At 39.8% G+C, this 27294-nt stretch overlaps 1 protein-coding gene and 1 pseudogene across 11 annotated transcripts in view; one reads left to right on the top strand and one right to left on the bottom strand.

Annotated features, from left to right (window-relative positions):
* The first annotated feature begins 438 nt into the window (after positions 1–438).
* Positions 439–27294, top strand: part of MLLT10 (MLLT10 histone lysine methyltransferase DOT1L cofactor) — a 308932-nt gene continuing 282076 nt past the window's right edge. For 6 of the 11 annotated variants that reach the window (XM_003410556.4, XM_023548873.2, XM_023548874.2 and 3 more), the window contains exons 1-3: positions 815–914; positions 1047–1206; positions 3778–3857. In XM_003410556.4, coding sequence (XP_003410604.1) covers positions 1047–1206; positions 3778–3857 — 240 coding nt within the window. In that variant the 5' untranslated portion in view covers positions 815–914. Of the gene's footprint in view, positions 544–630; positions 790–814; positions 915–1046; positions 1207–3777; positions 3858–27294 lie in introns of those variants that run through there. The other 5 variants (XM_023548872.2, XM_064284905.1, XM_023548870.2 and 2 more) reach the window with 5 other exon arrangements.
* Positions 22743–24146, bottom strand: LOC104845962 (protein FAM217A-like; annotated as a pseudogene).

A 27294-nucleotide genomic window follows, 5' to 3' on the forward strand; every position in this document is an offset into this window, starting at 1 on the left:
ACTGGAGCCAATGTGGTGTGTAAATGGGCAGTGGATTTGGTGGCACTTACATTTGGTGAACTTTGGGTAGAGTCCAGGATGTGAATTTAATGGGTGGAGAGGCTGCGGCAGTACTGGGAAGTTAGCATGGCCAACTGCAGGAAGCCATGCTTCATTACACCGCTCATGGAAGGCTGGCATTCATGCCCAACCCGTTACTCACGGGCCAGTTCTTGAGGAATATGCCGTGAGGTAGGTTCCTGGTGCAGGAGGTTGGTCCCCCTCGCCCTCTTGAGAGTGCCCTTCAGCTACTCTAACAAAACCCACAACCGGCCCCTAGCATCATCCTTCCCCCTTCCCTTCCATCTAAAGTCTCTCCGCGGCGTGCACACGCAGCCCGCGCGACCGGCGCTGCAGGAGGCGGCCCCAACGTCCCCGCCCCCGCGTGCGCGTCCCCGTTGGCCCGTTCAGGCCTCGGCGTGCTGCCGGCTCCACTCGCTCCCACCCTCTGCAGCACACCTCCGCCGCTGGGACCGGCGCGGGGGAGGGAGAGGGGCCCGGGAGGTAGGCTGGAGCTGCAGGCCGGACGCGGCGGCGCGCACGCAGGCCTCGCCTCTCCTCGGCCTCCTTCCTCACGCCCGCCTCAGGGCTGGCGCGCACGCCGAGTGACGCTCGGAGGAGGAAGCGCAGCCCTGTTTCCCCTCCCTCGCTGCCCCGGGCCCAGCGGGAGCCCCCCCCAGTGCGCCTGTGCGGAGGCCTACTTGATTATGTGTGCCCTCTCCAGGCTTCAGCGTTAGCGGCCGGGTGGAGGTGGGGAGGGAAGAAGACGAGGAGGAGGAGGCGGTGGAGGCGGTGGAGGGGAGGTGGGGGGAGTCAGCAAGGACATGGCTCCTGACTCCTGTGCGGAACGTGAGTGACTGAGCGGCAAAGCCCGAGTGAGCGAGCGGCCGAGCGGCGGGCGGGGGCCGGGACGCTGGGGAGGGAGCGGGGCCCTGGGTGGCTGTGCGGGGGGAAGCACTAATTGGTTTGCATGTGTTTTTTAATGGTCCTCCCCAACTCCCTCTTAGATGGTCTCTAGCGACCGGCCCGTGTCATTGGAGGACGAGGTCTCCCATAGTATGAAGGAGATGATTGGAGGCTGTTGCGTTTGCTCAGACGAGAGAGGCTGGGCCGAGAACCCGCTGGTTTATTGCGACGGGCACGGCTGCAGCGTCGCGGTGCATCAAGGTAAACACCCAACCGCCCGCCGGGCCGAACCCGGCCTGCTCCCAACCGTCACCGCTTCCCCCACCTTGGCATCAACTGCCGGTTCCCCTTCCGCCCCTCCCCCCACCCCACCCCCGCCCTATTCTGCGGTCCAGGATTTACTCGGAGGGTCTGCAAAGGGGTAGAGGGGGTGTGGGCTGTGCATGTGGGAGAAAGTGCGTGTGGCCTGGACTGTCATGTGATTCTGCTCTCACTCTCTCAAGTGTCATTTGGCCGCCGCCTGCGCCCGGAGCCGTGGGTCTGGAGACTTTCCGAGGCGGTGGTTGGAGGAGGGGGCGGTACGGGGCTGCGCCCTGCGCCCTGGGCTAGTGAAGGGGGGCGCTGAGCGTGCGCCCCTCCCTCCTGTCACCATGGTTGTGGGTTTGGGTTTGGGAACGTTGAGACCCCTCCCCCTTCACTGCCTTCTCCTGTCTGCCGCAGTGTGTCTGGAGACTTCCTGTGGTATGGAGACTGGCTCCGGAACGCGACTCCCTGCGATGGGGAGGGTGAGGGGAGAAGGGGGATTGCCTTGCCCCCTTAGTGAGGGAAGGCGGTTACTGCTGCACCCCAAGCTTTCTGGCGGAGGCACTGCTGCTGTGGACTGGGAGCTCCTGCGGAGAAGACGGCGAGAGGCCGCCACCCCCCACTCCTGCTGATGCTGGAGAGTCTTGGCTGAGCTGCCCTGGGCTGGTGGATAAGGCTGTTTTAAGTGGTTGCATCAGGCCTCTTCTTCGGTTTCTGTTACTGAAGACAAGAGGAGGTGGTGGTGTCACCAGTGACTTGGGAAACATCTTAGTTTATTTTTGGGTGTTTCCATTTGGTGAGTTTTTTGGATATTCAGAAAACCCGAGGAAACTAGTAGGATATTTTTTGGTCATTGAAGTTGTGACTGAAACAAGCTAGGTAATTTTTTGGTGGCTCTTAACCCTCTCCATGTTTATTCAGCATCCTGTCCCTTTTCCTATTTCTGAATCTGGCGTTGAGTGATGCACATGTTGTTTAGTAGTGTGTTGGAAAAGACTCCCAAATGAGGGGAAGGAAAATCTGAACGTAAGGTGCTAAAGTGCATTCTTAATAGAATGGAATGTGGGAACTGTGAAGGAGACTTACATGCAGTGGTGATGATTCTGAGACGGTGAATAAACGTCAGAATGCAGTTATTACCAGTTTCTTAAGGACAAGCAAAGTTGCACACTCTTTTTTAAGATGGCATGTCAAACCTAGGTATTTTAAGGTCTTAGGGCTGATGCATAGTATTTCTATTAACAGTCTTCATTGGCACGTGTTTATGGGGTTATTTCTTACAAATTGGATGATAAATTAATCAAGTTTTGATGAGTAATTTCATCTCTCAATATAGAAAATGTTCATTTAAATCTTAAATTTTCCTTTCTAGAATTGTTTCCAAGATAAGATTTAACCATTTTTTGTAGGTAAGAAGAGAGAAGCAAAATTAGACTCTTGAGAGCAAAGTTTTTGAACACTACTGCTGTGTTTCTTGTCTTATAGAACACTTTTAACCTTGACATATTTACAGATGTTTTAAAGGGATTAGAAAATTAGCTTTTGGAGTTTTAGAAATTTCTGTCGATTTTATATTTTTTGTATTTAAGTTCCAATATTTGTTTTCAAATTTCTGTTGAGCAGGCTCATGTGAGAACTTTGGTTGGGTGTTAGTGTTTTTGGAAATATTTCCATTTTTCACTAATTATATATTACTATTAAACAAATTGCTAAGACCAGGCTGTCATTTAGGTACAGGATATATACTGAGATGAATTGTTGGGTCCATCACGTTATATACTTAGCAGTAGACATACATTTCACTTTTTTAAATAATAGCTTTATTGAGATATAATTCACATACCATACAATTTACTCGTTTAAGTGTACAGTTCAGTGATTTTTTAGTATATTCACAGCGTTGTGCAGCCATCACCACAATCTATTTTAGAACATTTTCATCACTTTAACAAGAAATCTCATACCCATTAGCAGTCACTCCGCATATCACCCCAGCTTCTGCAGCCCTGGACAACCACTATGGATTTGTGTATTCCAGACTTTCCATATAAGTGGAAGCATTTCACTTTTAACTTTACATTTTGTTTTCTGCAGTATCAGTTGCTTTTTTGAAAGATGCTTTTGAAATATTTTCATTAATTTAACTATAAAATATAGGAATGACTGAATGAATTTCTAAGTTATTCCATGCAAAATATCTGTTAGATTTTACCCAATCTTGAAAAAAAAAAAAAAAAAAATTTTTTTTGTAAAAGAAGAAATAATAAAAAATTGTAGCGTATTTTGAAACTTACTTGAATGAAGTAACAGAAGATTTGTATTTAAACTTTTCATTAAAATGTCATACAATATTACTTTTTAATTGTATGAGGTATGTATAAGTAGAGTATAAAATGTTTTAATTCTTTATGAAGCAGGTAGTTTACTTGAACATTTTGAGAGGTAGTTTAATAGCACTTTGAAAGGGTATCTGATTTTCCGTGATTCTTTAAATCTTAACATATTTTCAAACGTTTTATTTTCCAACAGCTTGCTATGGCATTGTTCAAGTACCCACTGGACCATGGTTTTGCAGGAAATGTGAATCTCAGGAGAGAGCAGCCAGAGTGGTAAGGATTGTCAAAAATATTGAAATACTTTGAGTAGCTTAGGATGCTACACTTGTTGCTATTTGAGGACATGTCAGTCTTTTGTTCAAATATTGTAATTTAAGAGAGAATTTGGGCCAAGTATTGACTTAAAGTTTTAAACAGATTTTGTAAAATCTGAAAAACAGATTGAACCAAATAAACATGTCGATGGATACTTTGAAAAGATAAAAATATAGAGTCAGGTTTGGACTTTACTAGCTGCTCCTACAGAATCAAGAAAGCCTTAAGTGGATGTGAATTGACTAATCATAGTTAGTTTATAATGGCAGTAGAGCATAAAGAAGTTATACTACTAATTCTACTAGTTTCTGTTTAATTCGAAAGAAAACACAAGGATTTTAGTTTCTATTGTGTTCTTTTTTACTACATCTGTGCATGTGTAATTTAAAAATAACTTTGAACACCCAATATTTTCAGACATTTAGCCTCTTGAGCAAGTCTTTCTTTTTCACTTGGTTGGCTACCTTTTTTTGGGGCTATCTTTTTTTGAACACTTTTGTAAACTTGTTGTAGGAGTGAGGGAGGTATGTTTTTTCTTTTGTGGCCAAAAACAGTTTACCCGATTGAACTTCTGGGAATATCAGGGAGAAATAGGTTTAATCTTCATTACTGCTATGAAAGTTTTATCACTTGCAATGTGATATTTTCTTCCTTTCTGTAGAAGGTAGGAAACATTTCAACTTCTTTATCTAGGTGTGTAGCAAAAGCAGAAGCTTTTATTTTTGATTGGGCAGTTTTTGATCAGCAGGAACAATGGATGTGTAACCTGTCTAGGATTGTGAGTCCCAAAGCAGTATTTTTGTAGTTCTGTTGATATGTTTTGTAAGTGAGAGTGCACTGTAGTGGAATTATAGCTATCGTTCTAGCATTCAAATAATGGGAATTAGCAAAGGTAGGAGGGAATCATAGATATTTTAAGCCTTGATGAAGTATATGTAGGTCTACTCTTTGATATTCCCCCCTTTGTAGCATGTTATAATTATGGGTAGATGGATCACCAAGCAGAGGAAGTCATGCTTTCGTTTGTCAGTAAACACCAACAGTGAGGTGAACTGTTTCAGGGAGTATCATCAATAGATTGAAGGCCAGAAAGAAAAAATAAGATAGAGTGAGTATCAAGAGAGGGAAGATAAAGAGACCCTGAATGGGGAGTGGTAGTACGTCAGCATTATTTGACTCAAATGCCACTTGTTGCCTCGTTTTATTCCTATATCTATGGGTGTGGTCAAGATGTCAAGATAAATACTATAGTTATCTTAAAATGTATGTTGGGGTACTCATTTCAGCTTTTGTCTGGTGGATATGGAGACCATTAAAGGTTTTAAAGACGATGCACAGCCTCCTCTAAATTCCTATACTGTACAATTATAAAAGGTAGGGCTTTCCTATGAAAGAAAAATTGACTACAAGCTTATATAAGCAAAGAAAGGACATTTTACTTTCAGGATCTAGGAGCCAAGAACTCTGGAATAGAAATTTATCCGTGACTCAAAAAAGGAATTGAATTAGTCTTATTTCTGCTTTTCTCTGTATGCCTGCATCATTCTTTTTCTCTGCTACTCTTGTAATCAGTAGCTAACTTTTGTGAGAGCTTACTGTATGCCAGATAACTGTGCTAAGTGCTTTATGCCAGTTATCTCATTTAATCTTCCCATCAAACCTATGAGTAGATAGTCTATTCTCATTTTATGGATAAGATTATCATAGTTCTAAGAGAGATACTTGTCTACCTGGAGTCTGGGGTATCATTAAAAACCAGGTTTGCCTTGAATGCAGAGCCCAGGTTCTCAACTACCATGTTATATACTGCCTTCTGTGGTGAAAGATGCCCATAGCTCACCTGATATTTCCTGTTTCCTGTCTTTAGAGACTACCCTAGATTGAGGGCTGAAATTTAAGTATGAATATCATTTTCCTTTGGGGCGGGGGCGGAACTCTGGCTTGGCTTGAGTGAGGTGTCCCCCCCTAGACCAGTTAACCATAGCCAGGCAATAGTGTTGAGTTGTTCAGATGCAGTTAGGGAGATACCTGTGGATTGAGGATAGGTCATTTCTCAGGGAAGGGGCAATCATGAGCTGATAGTACCTTAAAAGATAATGAACTGTAAAGATCCAAAACAATAGTATTTTCATAAAATTAGTTTGATAGTATATGGAATAGATTTGAAAGGGTAGGTTAGAAACTGAAAAACTTATGATTCTCTTACTGTAAAGATGTGGGAGTGAAAAAGGAAGAATGAAAATAAAGAATGATTGTTGGGTAAAGGAAATGGAATAATTGAAGATGATTTTGAGATATCAAGATTGATCACTGTGAAATGGTGATGCCACTAATAGTAATAGAGGAAGGAAAGTATATATTGGAATACCAAAGAAAGATCTATTTGGGGCATATCAGATTCGATGTAGCTGGCATTTTTCACTTGGAAATTTAAGATTAAAGTTACGGAGTGAGGTTAGGGTTGGAGCTGCATAGAGATGGAAAACTGGAAATCAAATGACATTTTTAGAGAAAAAAGAAAACTGAAGACAAAGCTATGGTGAATATCCACATTTGGGAGAGTAAGAGAACAGGTTGCCAAGGACATAATGAACTATCAGGAAATAACCTTCACAGTATAGTAGCAACACAGACAATTGAGTTTTCAGGATAGAATGGTTGATGGTGATGCTGCCAAGGATGTGAAGGACCGAGAAAACTTCTTGATACAGCAGTGTTAGTTCACTGGTTTGCATAGAAGCCTGGTTATAGGGGATTGAAGAGAGTGGTGGAGGTTTTAGGGTTCGATTGTATATTGAAAAAATAAAAGGAAAGAGGAAAATGAAAGTAGGTAAATTCAGTTGAGGGACAGTTGGTTTCTAAGTGAAGCTCGTTATACATAGGTGTTCATTCAAAAAAAAAACAAACAGTACTGAACTAAAGTGAATTTGTATTGCTGCAATTTTTGATGTATAGTGATTAGGATTTAAAACTCTTATTGGTGAATACTTTTGTATTTAATGCGTATATTCTTAACTGCCACAGACTGAAGTGATTTACAGGCATACCTTGGAGATATTGTGGATTCAGTTCCAGACCACTGCAGTAAAGCGAATATCACAATAAAGCGAGTCCCACAAATTTTTTGGTTTCTCAGTGCATATAAATGTTACGCTTACACTATAGTCTATTAAGTGTGCAGTAGCATTATGTCTTAAAAAAGTGTACATACCTTAACTAAAAAATGCTGCTAAAAAATGCTAACCGTCATCTGATCCTTCAGCAAGTGGTAATCTTTTTGCTGGTGGAGGGTTTTGCCTCAGTGTTGATGGCTGCTGACTGATTAGGGTGGTGGTTGCTGAAGGTTGGGGTGACTTGGCAGTATCTTAAAACAAGACAACAGTGAAGTCAGCTGCATCGATTACTCTTCCTTTCACAAAACATTTCTGTGTAGCATGCAATGCTATTTGATAGCATTTTACCTACAGTAGAACTTATTTTCAAAATTGGAGGCAATTCTCCCAAACCATCTTCCGCTTTATCAACTCAGTTTATAAAATACTCTAAATCCTAAGTTGTCATTTTAACAAATGTTCACAGCATCTTTACTAGGAGTAGATTCCATCTCAAGAAACCACTTTCTCTGCTCATGCATAAGAAGCAACTCCTCATCTGTTAAAGTTTTATCATGAGATTGCAGCAATTTAGTCACATCTTCAGGCTCTACTTCTAGTTCTCTTGCTTTTTCTAGCACATCTAAAGTTGCTTCCTTCACTGAAATCTTGAACCCTTCAAAGTCATCCCTGAGGGTTGGAATCAACTTCTTCCAAACGCCTGTTAATGTTGATATTTTGACCTCCCCCGAATCAGGAATGTTGTTAGTGGCATCTAGAATGGTGAATCCTTTCCAGAAGGTTTTCAATTTACTTTGCCCAGATCCGTCAGAGGAATCATTTTCTATGGCAGCTATTAAAAAAACAAAACCCAACCCTCTGCCATTGAGTTGATTCTGACTCGTAGCAACCCTATAGGGCAGAGTAGAACTGCCACATAGAATTTCCAAGGAGCCCCCGGTGGATTCCAACTGCTGACCTGTTGGTTAGCAGCCTAGCACTTAGTCACTGTGCCACAAGGGTTTCCATGGCAGCTATACCCTTACAAAATGTATTGAATAATAAGACTTGAAAGTCAAAATTACTCCTTGATCCTTGGGGTGCAGAATAGATGTTGTGTTTTTTAGGCATGAAAATGATGTTAATCTCCTTGTACATCTCCGTCGGAGCTCTTGGGTGACCAGGTGCATTGTCAATGAGCAGTAGTATTTTGAAAGGAATCTTTTTTCCTGAGTAGTAGGTCTCAACATTGGGCTTACAATATTTAGTAATAAACCATGTTGTAAACAGATGTGCTGTCATCCAGCCTTTGTTGTTCCATTTCTAAAGCACAGGCAGAGTAGATTTAGCATATTTCTTAAGGGCCCTGGGATTTTCAGAATGGTAGATGAGCATTGGCTTCAACTTAAATACAACAGCTGCGTTAGCCCCTAACAAGAGAGTCAGCCTGTTCTTTGAAGCTTTGAATTCAGGCCCTGACTTCTTTCTATCTATGAAAATCCTAGATGGTATCTGCTTCCAATGTAAGGCTATTTTGTCTACGTGGAAAATCTGTGGTTGAGTGCAGCCACCTTCATCAGTTGTCTCAGCTGGGTCTTCGGCATAACTTGCTGCCGCTTCAACATCAGCACTTGCCGCTTCACCTCGCACTTTTGGATTATGGAGATGGCTTCTTAAACCTCATGAAGCAGTCTCTGCTCGCTTCAAACTTTTCTTCTGCAGCTTTTTCCACCTCTCAACTCCCTCAGAATTGAAGAGAATTAGATCCTTGCTCTGGATTAGGTTTTGGCTTAAGGGAATGTTGTGGCTGGTTTGATCTTCTGTCCAGACTACTACAACTTTCTCCATATCAGCAATAAGGCTCTTCCGCCTTACCATTTGTGTGTTCACTGGAGTAACACTTTTAATTTTCTTCAAGAACTTTTCGTATGCATTCACAACTTGGCTAACTGTTTGGCACAAGAGACTAGCTTTCGGCATGTCTTGGCTTTCGACGTGCCTTCCTCACTAAGCTTAATTTCTAGCTTTTGATTTAAAGTGAGAGACACGCAAGTCCATTTTACTGGAACACTTAGTGGCCATTATAGGCTTATTTAATTGGCCTAATTTCAATATTGTTGCATTTTAGGGACTAGGGAGGCCCCAGGAGAGAGAGAGAGGTGGGGGAACGGCCGCTCGGTGGAGCAGTCAGAACACACATAGTGCTTACTGATTCTCTGTCTTGTATGGGTGATGTTTATGGTTCCCCCATACAATTACAGTAGTAACATCGAAGATGACTGATCACAGATCACCATAACAGCTGTAATGATAATGAAAAATCTTGAAATATTGTGAGAATTACCAAAATGTGACACAGAGGCACAAAGTGAGCACATGGTGTTGGAAAAATGATGCCAATAGAATTGCTTGACACAGGGTTGCCACACACCTTCAATTTGTAAAAAACATAATATCTGCAGTAAGGTGAAACACAATAAAATGAGGTATGCCTGTGTTAGAAATTTTATATACTTGTAAAATTTTGGAGCCATGGTGGCACAGTGGTTAAGAGCTTGTCTGCTAAGCAAAATGTCAGCAGTTTGAATCCACCAGCTACTCCTTGGAAACCATATGGGGCTGTTCTGTTCTGTTCTGTCCTGTAGTGTCTGTGGGTTCGAATCAACTTCATAGCAGTGGGTTTGGTATTTTCTATAGTTTTAGACAGATACAGAGAGGATATGTTAAGATTTTAAATATTGTACTTTGAAACCATGTTGAGAGTGGGTTCTGCAAAAATTAAATGGTCAGAAATCCCTTGAGAATTTGCATTATTAAGGCATTACTATTTTAGCTCAAAATGAAAGACTAATTCTTTCCTTCAGGAGGTAAGCTGCGACTTTTGCGTGTTGCTCAACCTTTTTTTTTTTTTTTTTTGTGAGTGTGGGAGTTTTTTTAAGTCTACTCCTGTTATATTTATAAAATTTCACAATTTTAAGTATTTAAAGTAATCTAAGTAAAGTTCTTGTTTAAAAAAATGCCTGCCCTACTACTAGCACATTTTAGACAATCCTAGAACATGAGAATCCAAGCCCACTTCATTGGACAGCTTTGCAGTGACTTCCCCACATTTCTCCTCTTTACTTTCTACGTCACCCCCACCTTCACCCCCTAAATCACTACAACCGAGGGGTTTGAGCCCAGGTCTCCTAAACTTCAGAGCAGAGTACCTTCTTGTTATCTGGGCTGACAGCTTGTCCTAGGGTTGGCCACAGGGCTGCTCCAGGTTTCTGTTGAGTCAGCTAGGTGGGTGGCCTGAGCTTCTGGTGCAGGGTCCATAAGGAGTCCTGGCTGGCTCCTGTAGGTCTGTGCTCCCAGGGTAGGCGCCAAGCACCTGGCAGTTGTCACCTTCCATCCCCACCTCCCACCTGGCTGTTTCCTGGTCACTCCCAGAAGTAGGCAGAGAGGGGCAGGTAGGGAACAACTGTTGGGTGGAATCAAAACCAAGGTTTTAGAAATTGATCTTGTTGTTTGGTGCCATCGAGAGTGTTCTGACTCATAGTGACCCTATGTATAACAGAACAAAATGCCTGGTGGTGCGCTATCCTCATGATTGTTGCTGTTGGCGTCAGTCGTTGTAGCCACCGTATCAAATCCATCTTACTGATGGTCTTCCTCTTTTGCGCTGACCCTCTACCAAGCATGATGTCTTTCTGCAGGAACTGGTCCCTTCTGTTAACGTGTCCAAAGTAAGTGAGATGGTCTTGCCATCCTTGCTTCTGAGGAGCATTCTGGTTGTACTTGTTCCAAGACAGATTTGTTCGTTCTTCTGGTAGTCTGTGGTATAGTCAGTATCCTTTGCCAACACCATAATTTGAAGGCATCAATTCTTCTTTGATTTTCCTTATTCGTTGTCCAGCTTTCGCATGCCTGTGAGGCAGTTGGAGATACCACGGTCTGATCTAGGGTTGCACGATTTTATTTTTGTTACCTTACCGAAGATACACACATATACGTGTATCATTCTAAATTTGTGAAATCATATTAACTACATGCTTAGTAATATTAATTATATATTTATATTTACATATTAATTATTATAAATATTTCTGAACAATATAGGACATATAATGAACACGTATGTTATTTCCCACCTAGAATGAACAAATGTTAATTCACATTTGCTTCACATATTCCTTTCTACTTAAAAAAGAATGATACATTTAAAAAATTCAGTTTAATTTGTTTTTGTACTCTGTCCAGTCTGAATCAACTGTTACCATTTTAGTGTCTGCTCCGCCCATCTGTGTTTTAATATTTACGCTACATGTATGTATCCATAAACACCATACAGTATTGTATTGTTTTACAGAAAAGGTATCATATTGTATGTGTGCTGTCTGAACTTGAGATCTAGCAACATCAGTCCCTAAAAATCTACTTCATTTGATTTGTTTTTTAGAATTCTGTCACGTGAATATACTACAATTTATTCAGTTCCCTTACTGATTATCATTTAGGTTGTTTTCAGTTTTTCACAGTTCCAAATTGCATGGTAACAAATATTCCTGTAAATATAATAAAGCTTGATTTTTTTTTAGTAAGTCTGAGAATCTGTCTTCATAGGCAAATTACTTTGCATTTATAGTAATGACTGAAACATTTAAAGTTTTTATTTTTATTCAGAAAAAATTTTTATTGTACGTTAAGTGAAAGTTTACAAATCAAATCAGTCTTTCATACAAAACCTTATATACACCTTACAATTACTCCTACCTTCTCTCCCCCTAATGAGACTGCACACTCCTTCTCTCCACCCTGCATTTCTGTGTCCATTCAGCCAGCTTCTGTCCCCCTCGGCCTTCACATCTGCCCTCCAGACAGGAGCTGCATATGTAGTCTCAAGTGTCTGCTTGATCCAAGAAGCTCACTCCTCACCGGTATCATTTTCAGTCTTATAGTCCAGTCCAATCCCTGTCTGAAGGGTTGGCTTTCGGGATGGTTCTGAAGTAATTTTTAAAAGTCTTATCTTGTGTTATCTATTTACCATGCCTGTATGTACTTCTTCCTTTTTCTTTCTCCCTCCCTTTTTTCCTTCTGTTGTTGTGATTGAGGTTTTTTTTTTTTCTATATTTTTTTATTGTGCTTTAGGTGGAAGTTTATGGAGCAGATTAATTTCACATTAAACAATACACAGATTGTTTTGTAATGTTGGTTGCCAACCCCGCGATGTGTGAACACTCTCTCCCCTTCTCCACTCTGGGTTCCCTGTTGCGTTCCTCTAGTTTTCCTGTCCCTTCCTACCTTCCTGTCCCTTCCTTGCTTTTGGGCTGGCCATTTAGTCTTGTATGCATGATTGAACTATGAGGTATGTTCCTCACATGTGTTAATTGTTCTTTTTTAATTATCTGCTGATATGGAGGTTATATGTTGTATTTTTTTTCCTTCTAGTGATTGTCCTTAAATTTTTAATGTGCATGCTTTATATTTTTCTGCGCATCTAATACCTGCACTAAGTTCTGAACCAAGCCATGGACCTCAAGATGCCTTGTATTCCCCCTAAACTCTTTCTCTTGCAAAATCTCTGTTTATTATCTGTATTTTAGTTCCACTTTATTTTTAACCCCCCAAATTAGTTGTTGTGGTATCTTCTTTTTATAGTCATTTTTAGTTTAGACTTAAACATTACTGATGTTTTTGCTCACTGCCATTGTTTTTTGCCATTGCTGCTTTGTTGGTTCATTTTCCTTCTTTTTGTGGTATAGTGGTTTTTTCCAGGATCTGTGAGTAGTGAACTGTATTATTCTTTTTATGTTTAAGAATGTTACTATTTTGTCCTCTTGTATGATATTTGGGCATAGAATTCTAATAGTTGTTTCCTGTAACTAAAGATTTTGTTTTAGCTTGTCTTCTGATAACTATTTTTGCTAATAGGAAGCGTTGGCCCCCTGTTTATCCTGCTTCAGGCTTGGACTGCTTTTTCATTCTGAGGGTTCTGTCTTCTATTTTTGAAAAATTTTTGTTCTGTGTCTTTAAGTATTGTCACTTAACTGTGTTTCCTTCTCTTGGAACAGTTAACTAAGTATATGTTTTGGGGTTTACATTTTGTTTTTCATGTCTTTTAATTTCTCTTTCATGTTTTCTCTTTATCTTTGCATTATGGGTAATCTCTATAGCTCTGTCTTCAAATTTATGCTTATTGTTAGTATACTGGGTGAACTTTTAAGAGTGAACTCCTTCTAGAATTTCTGTTTTTATTTTTCAATTTGCTTTAAAAAAAAGAAAAAAATTATAATGTCTTGCTGGAGCCCTAGTGGCTAAGTAGCTAAGAGCTCTGCTGCTAACCAAAAGGTTGGCAGTTTGAATCCACCAGCTGCTCCTTGGAAACCCTATGGGTCAGTTCTACTCTGTCCTGTCGGGTTGTTATGAGTCAGAATCGACTCTGCGGCAGCAGATCTTGCTGTTACTGCCTTAAGGATTATATTCTCTTTTTATCTATTTGAACATTTAGAACACACCTATTTTAAAGCAGATTTTGGAATTCTGTCATTTGCTTTTTGACTCTGGTAATAGATATCTTCATATGTTTTGTAAATTTTGACCATGATTTAATCTTCAGGAGGAGTTGTCTTCCTTGAGATTCCTGTTTCTCCATGTGAGTTGTGAAGACGTTACTGTGAGGAGTTTTTGCATTTGCTCTGTGCCTGTTAAGAATTGAGTTTGGCTGTTTGTAACACAAACTGGGATATAGTGGCTTCTACAGATTAGGAGGTTATCTTTAGCTTAAAATGAGTTCAGAGAAGCATTTTAGAGCTTTTGTGACAACTCTGTGAAGTAATTAGGGATCATGTTTTTTCTGTCTTCTTTCTATATCATCCTTAACGTGTGGTTTCATTTTTAAGGTTGTCCCATGGTCACAGCACGATAGCTGGAACTGTAGTTATTTTAAGTTCCAGGTAGAAGGAAGGGGAAGGTTTAAAGGTGGTTCATCTTCCAGCTGAATTGTCCCCCTAAATGAGATCTCCTGGAAGGCCAACTCAACAACTTAACGCTTAATTTTACTGGCTCTCAATTGTTAGGAAGAGTGCAAAATGTGACCTTAAAGTAGGGTCCATTGATGAACTGAATAAAGCTGGAGTTTTAATTTTAGTAGGGAAGAAGGGGAAAATGGTTTTGGGGTTGGCAACCAGCAGACTATGTTATAGTTTACTTAATAGAGTTCATTGCTCTTGACCGGTTTTTAAGTTTGTTTCTTGACTTGGATTCCTGCATCTTTTTGATAATGTATTTTGGGCCATGTACTCTCTCAGCACATGCTTGAGTTTCCTATTTTTTTTAGGGTAACTCTTTATTAATGCCTAAAGCTGGTATCTCACTTCTGTGCAGCTTCTCTAGTCTTAGTGGGCTGGGCCATGTTTTTCTAGATTCTTGCTCAGTAGGATGGAATAGGCCCTTGCCAGCTCCTGGCCTTACGTAGGGAACACAGGTAGAACTCTTCTGTATACTTAGGTGTATACTGGTGTCATAGTCAACCCCAGCCTGTAGAGTATATAGCTGATCTGATATCTTCATTGACTGCCTCAGCTTCAACTAATGCTCATTCTTCAAGCTTTTAGGTTCTTTTTTATTTCTGCCTCGTAGAGACTTACCTTTACCTACATAATTCAAAATTGTTTTAATATTTATTTTATCTTTGATTTTTTAAGTGCATGAAGCCAGGGTGAGGTATCTCAGGTCATGCTGTTTTGTCTTTTTTTTTTTTTTTAGTGTAAGTGTATAACTTTTTCCTTTTATTTCTGTACAAGCATTTTTTTTTGTCTGCACACTTTAAGTAGAATGCATTCAAAGTTAAAACTTTGCTAACATTTTTTTCTGTTAGTGCTGATTCATCCCGAAACCAAAACCCACTGCTATCAAGGTGACTCCAACTCATAGTGACCCTGTAGGACAGTAGAACTGCTCCATATGGTTTCCAAGGAGCTCCTGGTGGATTTGAACCGCTGACCTTTTGGCTAGTAGTCGTAGCTCTTAACTACTACAGCACCAGAGTTTCCCTGCTGATTCATAACACCAAATACTCAATTATAAATTCAGTATAGGCATTAGCATCGTAAGTTCCTATAGCTTTTAAAGAGGCGGTTTTCAAAAGTTAATAGATTTGGTGCTTGCCGCTATAGACAGGCAGCAAATAGCTAGCTTCCTTTGGTACTGGCCTTGAATTCCTTTTTCTTTTAACGGGAGAAAAAGCCTAACTTAGGGCAGACATGAAGTAGGTACTTTATACTTGTTTGTGTCCTTTTCCTTTTTTCATGGAAACCCTGGTGGCGTAGTGGTTTAAGTGCTGGGGCTGCTAACCAAGAGGTCAGTTTCCAGGCACTCCTTGGAAGCTCTCTGGGGCAGCTGTACTCTGTCCTGTAGGGTTGCCATGAGTCGGAATCGACTCGACGGCACTGGGTGGGTATCCTTTTCTGTGGAGTCTTTGGGTGGTGCAGAATGGCTGCTAACCTAAAGGTCGGAGGTTTGCGTCTACCCAGAGGCTCCTCAAAAGAAAGTCCTGGTGATTTACTTCTGAAAAATCAGTCATTGAAAACTCTACGGAGCTCGGTTCTACCCTGACCCACGTAGGGTCACCACGGGTTGGAATTAAGGCAGTGGCAACTGTTTATCCTTTTTTAACCTGCCTATAATTTTTTATACAACTAGTAAGAGAAATGAAAATGGAGATACACTGATATATTGCCCAGCATATACCAAAAACCAAACAAAACAAAACCAGACTCTTGACATGGAGTTGATTCAGACTCATAGCGACCCTATAGGACAGAGTAGAACTGCCCCATAGAGTTTCCAAGGAGTGGCTGGGGGATTCAAATTGCCGAACTTTTGGTTAGCAGCTGAGCTTTTTTTTAAATTGTACTTAGATGAAGGTTTACAGAGAAAATTAATTTCTCATTAAACAGTTAATACACATGTTGTTTTGTGACATTGGTTGGCAACCCTACGACATGTCAACGCTCTCCCCTTCTCTATCTTGGGTTCCCCGTTACCAGCTTTCCTGTCCCCTCCTGCCTTCTCGTCCATGCCCTTAGGCTGGTGTGCCCATTTGATCTCTTTTTGTTTTATAGGCCTGTCTAATCTTTGGCTGAAGAATAACCTTCAGTGACTTCAGTACTGAGTTAAAAGGTTGTCTGGGGGCCATACTCTCGGGGTTTCTCCAGTCTCTGTCAGACCAGTAAAACAAAACAAAACAAAACCCAAAAAACCAAGCCCGCTGCTGTCGACTTGATTACAACTCATAGTGACCCTATACAACAGAGTAGAACTGACCCCCAGGGTTTCCAAGGAGCGCCTGGTGGATTTGAACTGCCGGCCTTTTGGTTAGCAGCCGTAGCTCTTAACCACTACCCACCAGGGTTTGTCAGACCAGTAAGTCTGGTCTTCTTTTGTGAGTTAAAATTTTGTTCTGCATTTTTCTCCAGCTCTGTCTGGGACCCTCTATTGTGATCCCTGTCAGAGCAGTTGGTGGTGGTAGCCGTAGCTCTTAACCACCGCACCACCAGAGCTCCCATGTAGTGTCTGTTTATTTTATTTTTAATTTTTATGTTTATCAAAGTGATAGATGCATATAATCAAAGTCAAATAGTATCAAAACTTTATCTCTTTCACACACGCAACGTAATACTTTGCTGTATGATTCCTGAACCGTCATGCCATTCTCAGAGGCAACCACTGTCAACTCTTTTGGCTGTTCCTTTTGGTATTAAGTATTTCCAAAAGAAAAGTATAAGCGACTACTCTTGATATATCAGTTTTAGATATTACCTATTGATTTTCTTCCCCTCTTCTCATCATTTGAGTATATCCCAGGTTTTAGTAACGTCGGAGCCCTGGTGGTGCAGTGGTTAAGAGCTTGACAGCTCATCAGAAGGACTAACTAAAAGGTCAGCAGTTTGAATCTACCAACCACTTCTTGGAAACCCTATGGGGCAGTTCTGCTCCGTCCTGTTGGCTCGCTGTGAGTTGGAATCGACTTGATGGCAATGGGTTTTGGGTTAGTAAAATCAGTAGTATTAAACAGTAATATTTACATTATTGTCGAGATTTAAATCTTGCTCATTTCTGAGCCAAAAGTATGGATTGTTTTTCTTATGTTAATTTTTGTTTTTTTCTTGGCATTAATAATTGCCTTGTATTTTTGTTTTCCTCCTGTTTTTTAACTAAGGATAAACCTTTATATACCCTATAGACACTTCCTCATAAATAATTTTCCATGTGGTAAACCTATCAGGTAGTCTGTAGATGCACTTTTCCTCACCTTCTCATTTCCTCCCCTTCTCTTCTCTTTCCCTCCCTCCCCCCCTTTTCCTCCTCTGTGTCTGCTCTCCCCTTCCCTCCTCTTTGCCTCTTCCTCCTCTCTCCCCTTTTTCCTCTCTCCTCTTCTTAATTTTCCCCTCCTCTTCCTCCTCTCTTCCCTCCCTCTCCCTCCCCTCCTCCTCTGTCTCTTCTTCCTTCCCTTTATAAACTAGGAGACCTTCCTCTAGGTTACCATCTGCCTGCCTGCATCTGGGCTGATTGCTCTTTAGGCCTGTATTATAGGCCTGAATCTTCCCTTCACCAGTGTCTTGGGAGTGTCTTCTTGCTTTTGTTGGATTCCCTGTTTTCTACTCCTCTTCTCAACTTCTTCATCTTTAATGGTGTACAGTTAGTCCTCAACTTACGATGTATTCGAGTTATGATGAAATGCACTTAGGCCAGGGTTTTTTTTTTTTTTTTTTGGTACATCTTAATACATACTACGTATAATGTTGAAATATATCTGTAGGTTTCTATGTATTGTTTCAAACCTCCAAAGACAAAGATATGATTTATAAAGGTACTGATAATAAAAGGCAACAATAATGAAAACTAAAAAACAAAAAAAATGAGGTATTTGACCTGTATCAGAATCAACTTACGACTGAGTTATCTGAATGGAACTGTGTTGTGAGTCTAGGACTACCTGTGTTTTCTTGTTTTGCTGGGCAGATCTGCCAGCAATGTTACAGAAGAAAGTGTGTGAGAAGTAGATTTTCTGAGATTTTTGCATGTTTGATAAAATTGGTGGTTTTACCTTCTTACCTGGTTGATAGTTTGGCGCATATAGAATTTGTGGTTGGAAATCATTTTCCTTCAGAATTTTAAAAATATTTCTTGACTCTCTTCCAGCTCTCGGTGTTACTGTGAAGACAGTGCAGTTCTGATTTCTAATCCATTGTATGTGATTACTCTCTCTGGAAGCTTTTAGTTTTTTTTTCTTTAAACTATTTCTGCATTCTTTTTATGATGGTATGCTCAGTCATTGTACTGGGAACACAATGGTCCTTTTGATTTGGTTACTTGTGTTTTTCAGTTAGGGAAATTTTTTTTGAATCATTTTGATAATTTTCTCAGCTTTTTCATTGTTCACTTTTTTTGTGTCATTTTTATCTGGATGTTGGGCTTCTGAACCGATGGTGTAATTTTTTTATATTTTGTGTTTAAATTACATGTTTTTCTCTTTTTGTTCTACTTTCTGAGGTATTCTACTTTCTTTTTTTAAACCTTCACTTCATTTTTAAAATTTATACTTTTACCTTCTAAGGATTCTTATGCTCTCTGCATGCTCCTTGTCTTTTATTTTCTGTTCTTGATTCTTGGATGTTATCTCCTCTCTCTCTTTTTCTTTTTTAGTGTACAGTTTAATGAAGTTTGTAAGAATGTAAACACCACCACAATAAAGGATTAGAACATTTCCATCTTCTGATAAAGTTTCCTTATACTGTTTGTAGTCAGTTCTCTCTTTGACCCTCAGCCCTAGGTAACCACTGACCTGTTTTCTGTCACTAAGGTTTTGCCTTATATAGATAGAATGTTTAGTTATACAATATGTAGTCCTTTGTAGTTTGATTTCTTTAACTTAACATTCTTTTTAGATTCATTCAAGTTGTTGCCTGTATTAATATTCCATACCTTTTTATTGCCGATTTGTATTCCATAGTATGGATGTACCATACTTTGTCCTTTTACCAGTTGATGAATATTTAGACTATTTCCAGTTTTTGGTTATTACAAATAAAGCTACTATGAACATTTTCATTCAAGTCTTTGCATGGACGTATATTTTTATTCATTTGAGTGAATAGCTAGCTAAGAATGGAATTGTGAGTATGTATAAATTGTATGCTTAACTTTGTAAGAAGAACTGTTTGCCAAAGTGGCTGTACCGTTTTGTATTTCTACTACTAATGTATGAAATTCTAGTTGGTCTACATCCACCAACACTTGCTAGGTAATGTCAGTCTTTAATTTTACCCATTCTAGTGGGTGTGTAATGGTATTTTACTATGGTATTAATTTACAACTCTCTGACAAGTAGTGATGTTGAGCATCTTTTCATGTGCTTATTGGTCATTCCTATATATTCTCTGATAAAGTGTTTCTTCAGGTGTTTTGCCCATTTTGAAAGTTGTGTTGCTTGTTTCCTTTTTATTGAATTGAAAGAGTACTTTATATATTCTGGATATGAACTCTATATCAGATAGGTGTTTTACAGATATTTTCTTTCTGTCTGTAGCTTGCCTTTTCTTTTGAGTTAGAGATGGACGGTTTACTCTCTGGCAATTTTTTCTCTTAACCTTCTGAGGATACTAATGAGAAGTTTGTTTTTGTTTGGGTTTTCTGATGTTTTCTTCTGCTTTTGGGACCCTTTTCCTGAGAGTTCCTTTTTACTGTTTTGGCCTGCCTTTCTTGTTAGAGGCTTTGCTTAAATATCTGGTGACTCTTAGCCATCTATTCAAATTTAAGAGATTCTGCTAGTGAGCTGATTGGAACTGTGTGGGGGCATGGTTTCTTGACTGATTGGCTTTATAATAGGTAATCTAGTTGGACTCTTTTATTTGTGGACCCACCAGCTTCTCAGTTGTATTTAGAGAGGAAATCCTCCAGTCATTTGTTAGGGATTGACAGACCTAATCACCAGTATTTTTTGCATCAAGTGGGGGCTAGAATTTCGCTATTTAGAATGAGACTTTTATATAATTCATCTTTTTCAGTATGGAGCCCCTTCAGTTGTGCCTCATGTCCCTGAGTCTAGATTTCCTCTGGTTTACCGTCTCTAGAAAATTAACCTCTGTACTTTTTTAGGGTGGGGTAGGGATGCCTGGTAGTGTGTGGTGGTGGTTGTTGTTAGGTGCTGCAGAGTAGGCTCTGATGGGATGAAACACTGCCCAGTCCTGTGTCATCCTTACAGTTGAGGCTGTGTTTGAGCCCATTATCGCAGCCACTGTGTCAGTCCGTCTTATTGAGGGCTGTCCTCTTTTTGCTGACCTTTTACCAAACATGATGTCCTTCTCCAGGGGCTGGTCCCTTATGATAACATATCCAAAGTACATAAGACGAAGTCTCACCATCCTCCCTTCTAAGGAGTATTCTGGCTGTTCTACTTCCAAGTCAGATTTATTTGTTCTTTTGGCAGAAAAAATATAAAACCAAACCAAATCCGTTGCTGTCAAGTTGATTCTAACTCATAGTGACCCTATAGGACAGAGTAGAACTGTCCCGTAGGGTTTCCAAGGAACGGCTGGTGGATTTGAACTCTCGACCTTTCGGTTAGCAGTTGAGCGTTTAACACCAACATTCTTTGCCAGCACCGTAATTCAGATGCATCAGTTCTTTGATCTTCCTTACTCATTGTCCAGCTTCCACACGCAACTTGCAATTCAATTTCACAGGAAATTGAAGATACCATGGCTTTGGTCATGTGCACCTTAGTCCTTAAGGTGACATCTTTGCTTTTTAACACTTTTAAGAAGTCTTTTGCAGCAGATTTGCCCAATGCAATACATCTTTTGATTTCTTGACTGCTGTTTCCATGAGCTTTGATTGTGGATCCAAGTAAAATGAAATTCTTGACAACTTAAGTCTTTTTCCGTTTATCGTGATGTTGCTCAATAGTTCAATTATGAGGATTTTTGTTTTCTTTATGTTGAGGTGTAATCCATACTGAAGGCTATGGTCTTTGATATTCCTCAGTAAGTGCTTCATGTATTCTTCGCTTTCAAGAAGTAAGGTTGTGTCATCAGCATATTGAAGGTTGTTAATTAGTTTTCTTCTAGTCCTGATGCCCTGCTGTTCTTCATATAGTCCAGCTTCTCATATTATTTGCTCAGCATACAGATTCAATAAATATGGTAAAAGGATACAACCCTGAAGCACACCTTTCTTGATTTTAAACAATGCAGTATCTCCTCGTGTTTGAACAACTGACTATTGGTCTATGCACAGGTTCTGCGTGAACACAATTAAGTCTTCTGGAATTCCCATACTTCTCAATGTTACCCATAATTTGTTACGATCCACACAGTCACATGCCTTTGCATAGTCCATAAAGCACAGGTAGACATCTCTCTGGTAGTCTCTGCTGTCAGCCAAGATCTACCTGACATCAGCAATGATATCCTTTGTTCTACATCCTCTTCTAAATCTGGCTTGAGTTTCTGACACATCCTTGTCAATATAGTGCTGCAACCGTTTTTGAATTATCTTCAGTAAGATTTTACTTGCGTATGATATTGTTCAATAATTTCTGCATTCTGTAGGATCACTTTTCTTTGGAATGTGCACAAATATGAATCTTTTCAGTCTTTCAGATTTCTTGGCATAGATAAGTGAGTGCTTCCAGTGTTGCATCCATTTGTTGAAGCATCTCAGTTGGTATTCCATCAACTCCTGGAGCCTTGTTTTTGTCCAGTGCCTTCAGTGCAGCTTGGGCTTCTTTCAGTACTATTGGTTCTTAATTATATGCTACGTCCTGAAATGGTTGAATGTCAACCAATTCTTTCTGGTACAGTGACTAAAGATGTATTCCTTCCATCTTCTTTTGATGCTTTCTGCATTGCTTAATGTTTACCCATAGAATCCTTCAATACTGCAACTTGAGGCACAGTTAAGTGTTCTGGAATTCTCATTCTTTGCAGTGTTAGTGGAGCAGGAGAATTGGTGGGGAGGAGTCTGATGGCTTCTCACATTTTGTCGAGTTCCTCCTGCTTTCAGCCTCACTTGAACCCACCTCTTCCAAATAATATATGCCTATGCCTCCCCCCCGACCCCTGCACATATACATTAGTTATAGTTCCTCCAGTTTCCAGTTTGTGGTGCTACATAGTAAAAGATGCATTGCTTTTGTGCTTGTCTTACTGCAGAAGCATTCAAACATTCTCTGGTCTGTTAAGCCCTTTACAGCTTTTCTGTCTCCTTTGTAGCTTCCAAAATTTTATAGTTGTTGTCTTCCTTTATGTTCTTTTTTTTAAGTCAGTTATACTGTTTATTGATGATGGAACTATACCTCAGAAACAATCATAACAAAAGAACAAATGTTTTGAATAGAATGGTTTAGTTTTCTAAGTGAAACATTTGTTTGAAACATAACATACAAAAGATTGTCTAGTATGTCTTTACAGAAGCCATTGGAGTTATATATAATGACATCTCAGCAGTAATTTTCACAAGTTCCATTCCATATCATATCAAGCCGTTGTTTTCTTTTTTTAAAATTTAATACTTGTGATCCAGAAAAATGAACCATATTTTAGTTGGACTTCTTGGAATAGGTTTGCTCACATGGAGATATATGGGAAAAAAGTTGTTTCTGGTCAATGGGTGAGCACTTATCCTTAGATATAAATGAAGGTGATAAATAGTAATATGTTTTTGGGTGAAGTTTCTTTTTTTGCCCTTGGTGGGCTAATTTCTTGCCTCAGATTCTTTGAAAAGACAAAAGTGTAGGTGAAACTGTTATGGTAGACCTTGTTGGCAGACATCTTATGAGACCGTTTTAAGCAGTGATTGAGTTGTTTGGGTGGTAGTAGGCTTGTTTGACAGTTCTTGGCATGGATTTAAAATGGAGCTTTTGGTATTCCTGAAGTCATCATAAGTTGCAATTAGTTGTTTTGTGGTGGGTGAACTTTAATTTTGAGATGTTGGTCAAGAGTTCCATTTATATTTGCTAACATTGGTCCAATTTCATTTTGAAGCATTTTGTTCAAGCTCACATGAACCAGAATTATTTTTTTTTCTTGACTTTTATCTACCCATGATGCCTGGGGACTCAATCAAAGTTTTGGCTGTCTGTCTTTGGGTGTAACTTTGGAGAAGAGGATCAGTTTGTTCAGTAACTGCTGAAGTATATAAATTAATTTACGATCTTGTTCTCTCTGTTTGTGTAGTCACATGTTGTATTCTTTGGATTTTCAGTAAAGGAGTTATCAAGTGTTCAGTAGAGTTTTCTGGTAGCTCCACTGTTGCTTTCTAATTTTTTAGATTTTGAGATAGCTAATTTATGTAAGCCAAGAGTATTGAAGGGTGGAGGGAGAAAATCAGGATATGGAAATACTTCACTTGGTTTCTCTTTGAGATTCTTCAAAGTTTTCTCTTGTTTCCGGCTTTAAGTTCAAGACCACCATGTTTTTAAAATAACTAAGCAAAGTATCATTTGCTTTTTTGTTTTCTGGTAAATCACTTTGGTCTGTTAAATTTTCTTTCACCTTTGTGTTTCCATATTCCAAATTCAATTTGGCGCAGGTAAAGTTTGACTACTGTTGTTTCCTATAGCTGAACATAAATTAATTTCTATCCTTAAAAAGTCTCCGTCAGCATAGTGTCAGCAGAGACCTTAATGGCACGTGTTGTTGCAGTCCAGTGTAAGAACCAACTTTCTTATCAGTTGCAGCACTTGCTAGTGAGTGACTCAGAGTGAAGAGCTTTATGAGATTGTTGATTAACTAAAGCTACTTTTCATTGAAGATATTTTGAAATACCTGTTCTCCACGGTACTTCCTTCATTAACCATATAACCATAACTGAACTGTACCTTGTTTACTATTCTGTATTCTTTTGTGAGTATGCCCTGACAAATTAAGTTAAAGCCTCATTTGCTGTACTGGAATTTCCAAATGCTTCACTTGCTGCACTGTCCCTTCCAGGTCGGAGGTTTTTATTTTTAGGAACAGGTACATCTGAATTCAAATTTCAGTTAGATAAGTTCTTCTGAGAGATGTTTGGTATATGTAGGTTGGTGCCACAGTTCCCGTCATTTCTTCTACCCATTTTGTTGTAGCTGCTGCTCTGTTTCCTTAAAATCGCTGAGAGGAAGCACACCCACGTGTCCTCTCCTCCATCCTCTCTGAGGGTGCTGTCTTCTAGGCCTGGGCCCCTCAGCAAGCAGGGTGAACAGTTTGAGGGTTGCTGCCTCTGACTTGGCCTTCCTGAAGCAGGAGGAGAAGGGGAGCAGCAGGCAGCGGCCAGCCAAGTGCGCATGCCTCTTGGCTGTGGTGCTGGCTGGAGGAGGGCCAGGCCCAGAGCTCACACTGGGCCCAGTCAGGTCATTCTGCGGTGGGCAGGTGCTGCATGACTCCCTTTATGGTTTTTTTTTTTTTTTTTTTTTTGTATCTGTGGCTGAATCTCCCCTTTACATTCTTTTTGTATTTGAGGTTTTATGCCATTTTGTCTACCTACTGTTTAGTGGAGTTTCAGGAAGAAGAGGTAGAGACATGTGGTTCATCCCTTTTAGTTTTAAAGGGAAATAGTTAACTACCTGGAAACCCTGGTGGCGTAGTGGTTAAATGCTACGGCTGCTAACCAAGAGGTTGGCAGTTCGAATCCGCCAGGTGCTCCTTGGAAACTCTATTGGGCAGTTCTACTCTGTCCTGTAGGGTCGCTATGAGTCAGAATTGACTTGACGGCAGTGGGTTTTTTTTTTTTTTTTTTTGGTTTAGTTAACTACCTGTGCTCTTGATGTGGTTTTTTCCGATTTTTGCCCGAAGCTTGTTTTATCAGTTACCGGTAATCTCCTATATTACGTCTGTCCTTTTTACTTGATTTTTCCCACTCAGCTCACAAAAAATTTTGAATCTTTCCATAGACTATACTTTTCCTTTCTGTGTTTTCATCTTTTTTCCTTTTTCTTTTTACTAACAAACTTCTTGGAAGAATAAAACCAGAGTTGATATTTCTGCTTCTTCAACTACCTATTGTAGTTTAGCCTCTTAGTTGTCCTTAATAATTGGGTTATAACTTAGTTGCTGGTATAAGCAATAGCCGTATGAAATCTGCATTTGCTATAAAACCGTCGTCATGGATAGTGTCCTTTTTGTCTTTCAGCTACACTTACACAGAGATCCATGAATGAGAAATACTTCTAATAATTTAGCATCAGGAAACTTTTCTCCCTTGAGGATCTGTTATAAATCCTTCTTTTTGATAGATCTGTGAAACACATTCCATTTTTCTTTTTGTCCTGGCTACCAGGAATTCCAGAACCAGATCTGGTCCTTAGTTACATCAACTATCTTAATCTCGTTACTTGTATATTTGTTTCTTCCTCCTCATTTGGGGTTTAGGACTTCACCTCATATCTCTGTTTCTCTGCGTGTTGATTTCATTCTCTCATACTACAGACTGTCTGCTTCAAGAGACTGGAACCATGACTGCTGGCTTTCATCTTCCCAGCCCCTTCTACCAGAAGAAGGGGCTTTCTTGAAGAATCCTGGGGAAGGACTCTGATTGGCCTGTCTTGGATCATGTGCCTATACCTGTGACTGGAGAATGGGGAGGGTACTGTGAATGGCAGCCCTCACTAGAACTGCATAGTTGGAGTCAGGGGTAAGAGCAGCTTCCCTAATGTCAGAGGGGGTGGCTGCTGTTTGCAGAAGGAGTAGGCTTATGAAGCAGACAAAAATAGATGTCTGCCATACTGGCTTTTAATGTTCATTTTTCAATTTTTTATTGTTATAATACCCAACCAAACCCGTTGCCATCAAGTTGATTCCGACTCATAGCGACCCTATAGGACAGAGTAGGCCCTATAGGACAGAGTAGAACCCTATAGGACATAGCGGTCCTATAGGACAGACCCCACAGTTTCCAAGGAGTACCTGGTGGATTCAAACTGCCAGCCTTTTGGTTAGCAGCTGTAGCACTTAACCGCTACACCATCAGGGTTTCCACTGGTGTAATAAAGACCCTTTATCGTAGGCCGTCTCAGAACCTTTCCTGGCAAACTTTTAGGTATAGATAAATACATAAAATATAAGGCTCCTATTCATTTACCCTTGAAACCATTACATTTGTCTCTTGAATCTACAGCCTATGATTTTGCTGTTAACTTCAAATTGCCAAACCCCAAGTTTTCTACAGTTTTCATTCTACTTGACCCACTTTCAGCATTTAAAACCGATTGCTCCATCTTTCTTACAATTCTTTCTTCTCATGATTTCTTAGACGCTTTCTTCTATCTCTTTCAACATTGCCTTTTTGGCATTTCTTTCTTACTCTTTTAAAATTTAAATTACACGATTGCTTTTCTAGCCGGTTTAGCTGATTACCTCACCCACCTTAGGTGAACTTTTGTGTGCTTTGGATACCTCTGGGCATTGATATCAGCTGAAGAATTTTTTCAGCTTTTAGATCCATAGCTGGTTTTTGGTTTTGCCTTCTGTATATTTCTACTTAGGTATCCTAGGCATCTTTTTTTAATTTTTTTTTATTTTTATAGTCGCTGTCCTAATCTAAGCCCCATTATTGCTGCAGCTAAAGTTATTTAAGTTTTATAAGGTGATATATTGACATGGTTAAAAAAAATATAAAAAGATGTACAGTGAAAATTCTCTCTCCTGACCTGTCTCTCAGTTACCCAGTTTTGCCTCCCAACTCCTCATTGTTATTAGTTTTTCATACATTTTTCTATAAGCTATGTATGTACCTGCTTACATAGACTTTTGTTTTTCTTCCCTTTCTACAAAAGGTAGCATATTATACATACTTCTAATGAATTTCTCTCTTGCCATCTTTTTACTACTTTCCTTTTCAGTACAGCTCTCCTCTGTTTCAAGATTGTCTCCTACAAACAAATGTGATCTTTTCATTTGTTTCCCAGTTTCCTATAGTGTTTCTCAACCTTTGGTGCAGAGAAAAAATTTTTTCTCGACTACAGTATTTTCACTAGAAGTATTGTTTTTCAAACTTAAACATTTAGTTTCTGTACCAGCTATGGCTGGGTTAAAAAAAAAAAAAGTACATACAACAATAAAAACTAGCTCTCTAGCTATACAGTAGGTTCCAAAATTTATGGTGATATTGCCCTAGAACCAAATTGCAACTGCCCTATGAGGATGTGGAGCAACAGAAATGCTTAATTCATTGCTGGTGGGAGTGCAAATTGGTACAGACACTTTGGAAAATAGTCTGGCAGTTTCTTGCAAAGCAAAATACAAAAACCAAAAACCAAACCCATTGCTGTCGAGTTGATTCCA

The sequence above is a fragment of the Loxodonta africana genome, chromosome 4, assembly GCF_030014295.1.
Source record: "Loxodonta africana isolate mLoxAfr1 chromosome 4, mLoxAfr1.hap2, whole genome shotgun sequence".
In the NCBI taxonomy this organism is placed as follows: Eukaryota; Metazoa; Chordata; class Mammalia; order Proboscidea; family Elephantidae; genus Loxodonta; species Loxodonta africana.